General features: G+C 43.7%; 1 protein-coding gene across 6 annotated transcripts in view; it reads left to right on the top strand.

Annotated features, from left to right (window-relative positions):
* Positions 1-6,999: 6,999 nt before the first annotated feature.
* EPHA5 (EPH receptor A5) overlaps positions 7,000-11,511 on the top strand; it is a 355,011-nt gene continuing 350,499 nt past the window's right edge. For 2 of the 6 annotated variants that reach the window (XM_004764299.3, XM_045079822.1), the window contains exon 1: positions 7,000-7,797. In XM_004764299.3, the coding sequence (XP_004764356.1) occupies positions 7,620-7,797 (178 nt within the window). In that variant the 5' untranslated portion in view covers positions 7,000-7,619. The remainder of the gene's footprint in view (positions 7,798-11,511) is intronic. The other 4 variants (XM_004764301.3, XM_004764298.3, XM_004764303.3 and 1 more) reach the window with 2 other exon arrangements.

Below are 11,511 nucleotides of genomic sequence, written 5' to 3'. Positions count from 1 at the left end.
CATGTCACACATGTCAGAATGACTAAAATCAAAACCACCAGAAACAACAAATGTTGGTAAGGATGTGGAGAAAGGGGAATCCTCTTGCACTGTTGGTGGGGATGCAAACTGGTGCAGCCACTCTGGAAAACAGTATGGAGATTCCTCAAAAATTTAAAAGTAGAACTCCCTAGGATCCAGCAATTGCACTACTAGGTATTTATCCAAAGAATACAAAAATATTCATTCAAAGGGTTATATGCACCCTGATGTTTGGTGCAGGATTACCTGCAGTGGCCAAATTATGGAAACAGCCTAAGTGTCCATCCACTAATGAACAGATAAAGAAGAAGTGGCATGTGTATATATATACATATGTATGTATGTATATGTGTGTGTGTGTGTGTGTATATATACTGCATATTGCAAAAGGCAAGATGCTATTATTCTTTTTGGTGGCTGAGTAATAGTTCATTATATAATGTGTATATAATGAACTATTACTCAGCCACCAAAAAGAATAATAGCATCTTGCCTTTTGCAAAAACATGGATGGAGCTAGAAAGTATTATGCTAAGCGAAATAAGTCAGAGAAAAACAAATACCATAAGATTTCATTCATATGTAGAAATAAAAAACAAAACAAACAAGCAAAGTGAAGAAATGAGAGAGAGACAAACAAAGAAACAGACTGTTAACTATAGACAGCAAACTGTTAATTAACCAGCAGGGACATGGGAGAGTTGATGGGTGAAATAGGTAATAGGGATTGAAGAGGGCACTGGGGATGAGCACCCCAAGTGTGGAGGAAGTGTTGAATCACTATATTGTACACCTGAAACTAATATTACACTGTATGTGAGCTAACTGGAATTTAAATAAAAACTTAATGATACCATTGTTTCATCTTTTAATGCATTTTAATTAATTTATTTGTTTAGGTTTTAAAAATTTGTAATTGCTAGATGCAAAGCTATCACATTTTAAAGGCACTTGATGGTATTTTGAAGCCACCTTACAAAAGATGTTCTAGATTCACTTCCCACTGACAGAGCATGAGAGAGTCCATGAGATTAACATCGTTAGCTTTTACCTAGACGCCTGTTTCATGGACAACCAATAGCAGTATCAAAGGCTTGATTGCATATATACCTCTTATTTACTTATGCCACTGAGCAAATTTATCAGTTTTTCCTCTTGGAAACTATAGCTAGCTAGATTATGAAATATGTTCCTGTATGCATAGATTATATAGGAATTTCAAGTGAGTGTAAGCACTGTATGTATTAAAAATCTCCCTCTGAATATGAAAAATGTTACAGCCTATTTTTTTGCATAACAGTCAATGCTTCCAGAATCCAGAAGATGGTTAGGATAGGTGAGTTTAAGCGAAGTGAGTCACTCTCCCAGTGTATCACTTCGATCTTGGGACTCTTCGGAGCACACTTTTCCTACTTGTTCAGCCCCCAGAGTCCTTGTTATTTCACTGTCCACATGGTCATTTGATGCCAGTTGCCCAAGATACCAGAGGCAAACCACCACCAAAGAACTTCCTGGCAATTCAGTTTGGTTTTTCTTTTAATTTAATTTTTTTTTAATTTTTTATTTTTTATAAACATATATTTTTATCCCCAGGGGTACAGGTCTGTGAATCACCAGGTTTACACACTTCACAGCACTCACCAAAGCACATACCCTCCCCAATGTCCATAATCCCACCCCCTTCTCCCAACCCCCCTCCCCCCAGCAACCCTCAGTTTGTTTTGTGAGATTAAGAGTCACTTGTGTTTTGTCTCCCTCCCAATCCCATCTTGTTTCATTAATTCTTTTTCTACCCCCTTCAGCCCCCATGTTGCATCACCACTTCCTCATATCAGGGAGATCATATGATAGTTGTCTTTCTCAGTTTGGTTTTTCCACTACAGCAGCACTGGCTTCCTGCTACATGAAGTGTCAGCAATCCTCACACACTGACACAGGAGTGATTAGAGAAATCAACCACCACTGCCACCAGTAGAGATCGGTGGCTATTCAGTTCATGGTAATTATTTAAATATCTTGCTTCTTATTCTTTGCTACAAAATTCTCTATTAGTACTCATGGACAGTGGAGGATTTTATTATGTTCTTGGTAGTCATAAAAAAGACAAAAGTGAGGGCAGATTGTGATAGAAACATATTTATTTTTTTAAGGTGTGGAGTTGACATTTATTACAACTGATGAGCCAATATTGACACATTGTTATTAACTAAAGTCCATAGCTCCCATTAGGTTTCACTCATGGTGTTATGTAAATTATGCATTTTGACAAATATATAACGTCATATTCTACCCAGACAGCGCCATCCACGATGGTTTCACTTCCTTAACAAGCTGTTTTTATCTTAAACTTTTGTTTTCATTATAAGTAATATTTTAATGTATTGTTAAGTAATAAAATAACATAATTAAATCCTTATTAACTTATTAAAAAGTATTTATTCCTTATTTTTTAAATCACTCAATAATCAATTAAATTGAAATATAACTATATTAAACAATAATAGTAAAAATGTAGGTCATTAGTAGGGAGAAGTGACTTGGAGACTTCAGAAAACTTCTTAAAAAGATAACTATGAACCGAATTTAAAATAATATCTGTTTTATGTTAATTACATTAAAATACGACATAAAATAATGAATACATTAGCATTTTCTTGGTTGTGAACTTTAAGAGCTATTGATTGCTTAAATACATTTTAGTCAGCCTTTTCCTTTGGGGTCAAAATAATTAACATCACCATATATATATCCTCTTCAGGAAATCATGGACTTGAAAAATTAACTTCATTAGTGTATCTTATAGTTCATTAGGCTATCCTATAATTCCATATCTAAAATCTACCATGCGTTAAAATTTTGCTTTGCTTTTGCTTAAAACCCCCCAAATTCTCCCAAAGAGATCATATTGCTAAGGGACAAAAATATTTAAAAAACAACTATGTAAAAAATTGCCAATACTTCATAATATTTTAAGAAAAAATGCTTTTTGGTGTCTGAAGTTTTATTTAGATTCTTTTTAAAGATTTTATTTATTTATTTGAGAGAGAGAGAGTACAGGTTGGGGGAGGAGCAGAGGCAGAGGCAGCTCCAGCTCAGGGCACAATCCCAGGACTCAGAGCTCATGACCTGAGCTAAAGACACACACTTAGCCAACTGAGGCATACAGGAGTCCCTATTTAGATTATTTTTCTAAAGACTGTTGTTTGTTTTCTAATATGGTTTAATGAGTTTTGGGCGATCTGTGCTAACATTATCTGTCCACACACCTCACTATTTTCTTGATTTGGCCCATTGTCTCTCCATTATACACAAATTGTATGAACATTTTTGTTTATATGAGATCATCTTTTTCCCCAAAAAATGCTTATATAGGCTCCCTTGTTTCTTATTTTCTTCTATTCATTTATCTGACGTGTACTACATTATTTGGCTAGCTTCTTTTGGATTTAAGTAAACCTAAAGATTAGAATATTTTTATTTATTAATTGTTCCCATTAATGCAGAATTAGGGGGCAGTCCTCTCATTCTCTCTGTCTCTCTCTCTCTCTCTTTTTTGTTTTTTTGAATAACTGATTATCACATTTATTCTTCACTTCTGTTACATTAGTTTTCTTTACACAGAGTGAGAGCCATGGGTTAAAACTGCGTTGTCTTATTGGCTGTGAGACTGTGGGGCCACTCAGATCGCCTAACCTTATTTCCTCGGTCTTCTCATCATTAACATGGGGCTAATAATTACACCAACAGTGTGGTTGAAATGTCAGTATTAAGTAAAATAATTAATGTAAAACATCATGTAATGCTTCACACATAGCACCTTTTCAGTAATTACTAGCAATTCTGCTTAGTATAATTGCTTTTGTTGTTCCACTTTGAATTCAGTGAAGATATTCAGGATTATTAATACATTGAACTTAACTATAGTACCTTTTATAGGGTAGTAACCTTTCAAGGTGTCTTATCAAGGTGATTCTGAATTTCTTTTCTTTATGAAAGCTTAGCAAAAAGCCAAATCCACGGTGAAATCTAGAGAGACATCAGCCACTTTCACCTTTTGAGGCCACAGCAGTTATCCCAAGCAAGAGAAATGCAAACAATGGGTCTTTCAAGCCCTTACTGAGGTTTTAGACTCTTCTGGTGCAAGGCAGTAAAGTATGAAGGAAAAAGACAAATCTAGTTTTCATGCCATACTGTGGTCCAATGTCAGTATGCTAAGGTGGTATTTACATTCCAAGAAAACAACACAAGACCAGATATAAGTTCTCTTTGGAGACTGAGGCCCAAATCAAACCATCCTCAGTGCCTTGATTAACTCTTTCATTTCTGTAAGTGGGGCTCCATTTTATAGCTGTTCATTCTTTCAAGGATATATGACAAATGTTATTAAAAACCATGATGAAGGGGCGCCTGGGTGGCTCAGTGGGTTAAGCCGCTGCCTTCGGCTCAGGTCATGATCTCAGAGTCCTGGGATCGAGTCCCGCATCGGGCTCTCTGCTCAGCGGAGAGCCTGCTTCCCTCTCTCTCTCTGCCTGCCTCTCCATCTACTTGTGATTTCTCTCTGTCAAATAAATAAATAAAATCTTTAAAAAAAAAAAAAACCATGATGAAGATGGCTGCTATTTAAGGTGAAGAAAATTAAGGAGTTGGCTTTCTGTAGCCTTAGTCACTTCAAGAAGACTTAAGTATTTTGGGTAGGAGAGAATTACCCATCATAGTGAATAGCGTCCCAAGTTTTCTTTGGCATACCCAGTTTAAATTCCTTTCATCCCAATCCATAAACTTATAGTTGTTAAATAATATGTTCCAGTTTTTCATTCAGAGAATATTGCCATTGTGTTGACTGACATACATCATAAGCTATGGATACTTTGAGAAGGAAAACCAAAAAAACTTCTTTTTGTGAAAAGCTCAGTCTTGATTACTTATACTCTTTGGACACTGGGTAGGATTTAGATGAGAGAGATGTGTGGGAGGGAAAGGGTTAATATTTTTAGGGGATGAATCTTCTTTGGGATGGAATGCCAGGCATAAAAATGAAGAGGTATGAGCTATTTAGGGAATACTGAATTTCAAAATTTAAGGTAAAGTAAAACAGAAAATTCATTTAAGATTGTAGTAGAATACTTTCAATGCCAGGCTGAAGAAATTGAAAAATTCTGTACTCAACAGTAAGTAATTGGAGGTAGGTGAATAGGGTAGTAACATAGAAATGCAAAGGATATGGAAGTAAAAGGAACTTGAAGATCATTTTCTCCAAATCATTTTATTGATGAGGATACTGAGACCTACAGAAGTAAAGTAACAAGCTCAAAGTCCCCTTAAACTGCCTACGGTCCATAATAGCATTATTACATATCCCTAGGTTTTAGATAACTTAGTTGGTATTCTGTTTAGATATTTTTAGTAATTCAACTATAATTTGGAAGGAGGAGTTTACATTTTGAATGGTCTTCAAATAGAAATATAAAATTCAACTTTTATCTCAACTTTTCATCAGGTTTTTTGCCAAACTGAAAGGCTGATTCACTGCCATTTCTTTAAATTCGCTTCATGCATTTGGAGCACATTATAATAGAAAGAAGCTGCTTTTAGATTTCTGGTGCCAAAACATTTCAAAAAAAAAAAAAAATCAAAGCTGAGCTTCCACCTCTTTATAAAATTGCATCACTGCTTCTTTATTCTTTCATCTTTATTACAAATATTTAAGCAGAAAACAAATGTCATCAGCTAAAGATGATGAGAAATTTATTGTGAAGACAGACTCTAGATGTCAAAGCTAGTGAGCAGACTCCCCTTCAGGAGGTGCGAATGCAAACCCAATCTTCACAGTAGTTACTAGACCACCAATTAAACAAGATACCTTTCTTCCAAACTCACACTTTTGGTATATGTTTTATTTTCAGTATTTACTACAATTGCCCTCCAGATGTATCTCTTTGAAAGAATGAATGAGAAAGTTGAAGAAAAAATATTAAAAGCAAGAGAATACATAATAAAGGTGAAGCACAGAAAGTCAATTCTTTTAAACCAGCTTTTTGGTAGTTAATTTGTAAATCTCTCAATGCAGTAGAATACACGAAATTAAAATAATATTTTTTAAACCCCGAACTTACTTGACCCGTGCTAATTTCACCAGAATTAATTGCCTAGAGCTGCGTATCATATAACTTCTAAAGTTCTAACACATCCTATCGATGAAATTAGTGAATTAAATGATCACCTCGTCAAGTCCCTGGCACGCTACACATATCAGTCAGTCACATTCGTCGACTCCCTGAAATTTCAATGATAGTGACGGTGTCTATATTTAGAAATTCTACCATTTACTTCTGAAGGCAGCGTTGACTCATTATCCCATCCCAGCTGCTGAAGTATTGGAAGAATAGAAAGGGGGAGCCGCAGCGAGCGATATGGGTGTTTGGGAAACTAGCCACGGACCAGCACAGCCCGCGAAGACGTGGTTATGTGACGACAAGGTGGCCGGTGCCCCAAGCCCGCGATGGGCAGCAGGCGCGGTGCCAAACCGAAGGACCCGCTTCTCCAAGGGCTGCCGGCGGGGCCCAAGGCTGACTTCCCTTCCGCCTCCCGGGAGCCCGGGCGTTCGCAGGCACCGTCCAGAGAATTCTTCGCCCCAAGTACCCGGGGAGGAAGACGCGCCTCTCCCGGAGACCGCTAGGCAACACTCACCGCCGCAGCCTCCCGACCACTTGCCTCGGCGAGTGTGTGACTCCGTCTCAGCAGCTCGCACTTACAGTACAGGCTCGCTGGCGAGGCTGCGAGCAGCGGAGGGCGGGGGAGCAGGCGAGAGGAGGAGGGGGGCGGAGGGGAGGTGCAGAGCTGGGAGGCCGAGGAGACGGCGGAGCTCCAGACCCAGCAGGAGCGCGCGGTGGCGGCGCAGTTTCCAGCCCGGGCTCCCAGCCGCGCGCGCGCGCCGCCTCCTCCCCGAGCCGCGGGGACCGCCGCAGCTCCGCGCTCCGGCCCGCTCGCCGCCGCCGACGCCGCGACCTCCCCTGGCCCGCGCTCAGCCCGCAGCTGCTTCCTTCTGCCGGGCTCCCAACTCTCCGGATCTTTGCCTCGGCTCGCCTGGCTCGTATTTTCTCAACTCCTTGCCTTTATCCGTAGCCACCCTGCCTTTTCCTCCTGTTTTTTTTTTTTTTTTTAGTGAGGCTCTTTCTTGACTTAAGATGACTTGTCTCCCTTCCCTTCATCATTTATTTCAGCCCTGAAGCCTGAAAAGGAATCTTTATCTTCCCCTCAGGGGCATTTTAAAGACCCCAACCCTGAAAAGTCTTAAGAGGCAGAGCAGCAGGACGCGGGACCCTCTCGACACCCCGGGGTCCGGGGCAGAACCGCGCCACCAGCCACAGCCGGTGTTTAATGTGAGCCCCGCCGAGGAGGAGGCAGGCAGGGGCCGGGAGCAAACTTCGGACGTCTCCGCGGACCCGCGGTCCCCGCATTTGGAAGAGGCGCGCGCCAGAAGGCAAAGGGACCCCCACGGGGAACGCGAAGGCGCCGCGAGCCTCCCTCGCCCCCTCCGCGAAGCCGGGGCCGTGGACTGAGACGCGCGGGACAGCGGCGGCGGAGGCGGCCAGGAGAAGATGCGGGGCTCGGGGCCCCCGGGTGCGGGACGCCGGAGGCCCCCGGGCGACGGCGACACCCCCAGCACCCCCGCGTCTCTGGCCGGCTGCTACTCCGCACCGCGCAGGGCCCCCCTCTGGACTTGCCTCCTCCTGTGCGCCGCGCTCCGGACCCTCCTGGCCAGCCCCAGCAACGAAGGTAGGTTGGGGGTGGGGACCGCAGCGACCTGGGGCGGAGGGGCGAGGCGGGGCCTGGAAGTGCGGGTCGGGGCGGTCTGGACGCTGCCGCCGCGGAACAAATCTCCCTCCGCACCGCGAATTCACATGCGGCGGGCTCGGCCAGCCTTCTCGCTCCCCTCTGCTGTTTCTGGGGGGCATTGTGTGCCATTCGGTGCGGGGCGCCGGGCGAGGGACCCGCGTGCGGACCGAGGCTGTTGGGGGGCTGGGAAGTTGCACGCGGGGGAAGGAGAGGTCGGAGACCCGCGCCGGGAGGTTGGGTGCGGCTGGTTCTCACTTGGAGCGCGTGGGGAAGTGACATTTCGGGCTTGGAGGAGTGGGGACTGTTCGAAGCTCAGCGACCACGATCTCGGGAGCGGGGGGCTTAGAAACCGTTATAGGAGGCCGGCGATGGGCAATATTGTGGGGGTGACTGGGCTGCTTTTATTTTGGGGGAAAGTGCCTTCTGGAAGCTGTTATTTAGGGCATCGCCAGCTGCTATTCTGGGGTGGGTGGCGAGAGCTGTTATTTCTCGAGGGAGGGGAATGGCGAGGGACAGAAGGCGCCCCACACTGTGGGGTGCCCTCCACTTTGGGGGCTCATCCGCACATCGAGGCGAAAGTGGGAGAAGGCGGGAAGGTGGGATGGATGCGGCGGGAGGCGGAGGAGGGGTGGAGTGTCGCTGCCAGGAAGTTGCGGCTCGAACCCACTCGGGCTCGTGGCTCGGGGTCGGCGTGACGGAAAGCCGCGCTCCGGCCCGAGCCCGAGCCTGGAGTCCCCGGCCCTCCTCCCCACCCCCAATCCTGCGCTCCGGACTCTGAAGCCGTGGCAGCCTTCGGCGGGGCGGGAGAGCCGGCCCCGCGGGAGCAGCACCTCCAGTGGCGCTCGTTGCTCCCGGAGCCGTGCTCCGTTCCCGGGCCCGCCCCAGCTCGGGCGGCCGCCCTTGGCCCCGGATCGGCTCCGGCTGCGCTGGCTCCGCTCACACCCCCCCGCCGCGCTGGGGCTCCGCTCCACGCCGAGGCTCGTTCCTCCAGAATGGAGGTGGGAGGTGTAGCATCTCAGGTCCCGATCCGGGCTGCAGGAAGCGGTGGAAACAACCACAAACCCGAACCCCCGGCTGGAATACTGGGGTTTCCATTTGAATCGGCTCCGCAAGCCACGGGTGAGGCACAGAGCCTTGGATAAATAAATAAATAAATAAATAATCCCTTCCACTCCTAGGGCAGGGGACGCTGGACCGGAAAGATGAAGCAGCAGCCTTCGGGGTCGTGTGTGTCCTCGTGACTTGCACGGGGTGTGTGGCTGCAGGAGAAGGCGCTGAGCTGGTTTAGGGGCGCTGCCAGCTCCCCAGGAACCGTGCGAGAGCCGGGCCGACTGCGACTCCCGGCCCCACCCCACCCCGTGAACTTCTCCCTTTAACCCTCACATTTATTGTTTTAAATCTGATTTAAAGATTCTATGTAGCTCGGGCTAGCTAGCTACGGCAATGTCTCATGCTTAACCCCATCTGCGTCTTTCCCCCTTCTCTGTAAAGTTGAAAAAGTGTTTTCAGTCGTAGGCGTTTGATTAACCTCTCCTGTTAGATTCATGATGTTGGAAGTCCGGAGGGTGGTGACAGGGTTTGGAGTCCTTTTATGAACTGTCGTATGCCACCGGAAGGGGCATCCTGGTTTGGATTTAAAGAGTGGCAGGGATAGTACTGTCATTCATCCTTTTCTGTTTCCATTATATTTCATTTTTTGCCCCCCAGGTGTGATGAAGGAAGTGGTTTATGTAGAGATGAAGGGGAGTAGCTTTCCGTTAGGGAAGGAGGAAAAATGTAGTCTCAGGGAGGCTTGGCGCAAGCGCCGGGACTGCGCCTGGGAGGAAGAGGCAGAGGGAATAGGAGAGAAGCTAGGAGATAGCACTGGCCTCTTAAGGTGATGTAAGCAGAGCTCAAATCTTCTGGAGGGTAGCCTGGTTGGTATCACAGACCTGACAACCACAGGTTGTCTTGTCCTTATGCCAGCTAGTGGAACACACAGCAAAACTTTGGCCATAGTGAGGTGGGGATGGCAGGGGTCTATCACTATTTCACATCATAGGAAATAAAATCGTATTAGTATATATGATTTTACCTGATTCATTCCATTTCTACCCAACAGTTTTCCATCTTTCCCTTGGTATGCTCTCAGACCATTACTTCTGTTCTATAAAATTTATGCGCCCCCTTCTTTTCGTTTCTCCATGTGTTATTATAAATCAAACAATACTATATTAAGATACTAATAATAGGAATTTATTAATTGGTTTAAAGATTCCAATTGGAGTTTTTAAGTTTGTTTTTGATTGCTAATTTCTGGAAGGTCTTTGGAAGATCAGGGACAGAAAGATTTGATGTATGCACAGCATCCATTAATAACTTGCTCTCATATACTTTGCCTTCTGCAACCTATAGATACCTAGTGACTTCCCAGACTATAGTGTGTGTGTGTGCATATATATATGGGTGTATATATACCCATATATATGTATATATATATATAAATGAATGATCCCATTATGTGAGAAAAAAGTTCAAGGCAGATAGACATAAATGTGACTTTACATTCATAATTTGTATTCTAGTCATTTTTAAAATTTAACTTTGGTAGACATAAATAAGCAGAACTGTACAGGAAAGGCCAAACATACATCTAGAATCTTAAACTGAGATGGAATGAATGTTAAGATGTTTTGGATAAAAGACAATAAGAGGAAAATGTACTCTTTAGATTGAATTCTAAGATAAGAAAAAAATACGCTGTCTTTTTACATATATTAGGCATTAATTACATGTGGGAGAAACCTTTGAACTCTGGTGTAATACAAGACACTTCTATATAAAATAATTCAGAAACATATTTAACAAGAAACTTATCTCTGAGATGGATCAAGCAGGGCAAACATTAGCAAGTATATCAACAAGTGAAAATGTTAATAGATTTAATAAGTAAAGAGAGCATGTCCACTGTTATGAATATTGGAGGTGGCCCTGAACTTATTCAGTAACTGCCACTTTTTGCTGTCTGGAGATATATTTGTAAACAAGCATTATTTGACAAGTGCTTTTCGCAGCAGGGTTTCTTGGCCAATTACTGCTGAACAGCTCTGCATTGAAAATGATTCACCCGCAGTGAATCAAGCTTAATTCATTGAAGCTACAGTCAGTAATGACCCAGTAAAGTGCTTCTGACAGTTGTCAGCAGTTAGTATTTGAAAAGTCCAGTTTCTTGTTTCTGAATGTTTTCTATGTTTGAGAAGGTGGGGTAGACGGACTCTTGGGGTTAAAACACACACGTACACACACACACACATACAGAGTGAAGAAATTTTAGGCTAAACTGTTAAAGAATCATAAAATTGTAGATGTTTCCACTGGAAAGAAAGGGAAAAAAGAGTTTGTTTTAGGGTTTTTCTTGGTTTATAATAGGACCAGGCCCATAAAACAGGTTGAAGGACATAATAGATTTGTAAACTAAATGGCTTTGTTTTGTGGCCTTGTCATCCTGTTATAATTCATTTCCTTTTAGATAAAACGGCAGGACCCCACAGAAAAGGGACAGTAAAATCATTCCCTCACCAGGACACTACTGAACAAAAAAAGAGAGCAATTACCCTTATTTGAATCTTGGGTGGTTAGAAGGGAGAGGCCATGAAGAGTTTGGCTTTTTGCTTT

Source organism: Mustela putorius, unplaced genomic scaffold (assembly GCF_011764305.1).
Source record: "Mustela putorius furo isolate JIRA1106 unplaced genomic scaffold, ASM1176430v1.1 tig00000430_pilon_pilon_pilon, whole genome shotgun sequence".
Classification (NCBI taxonomy): domain Eukaryota; kingdom Metazoa; phylum Chordata; class Mammalia; order Carnivora; family Mustelidae; genus Mustela; species Mustela putorius.
Note: the sequence above shows the minus strand (reverse complement) of the source record. Positions and strands in the feature narration are given on the sequence as shown.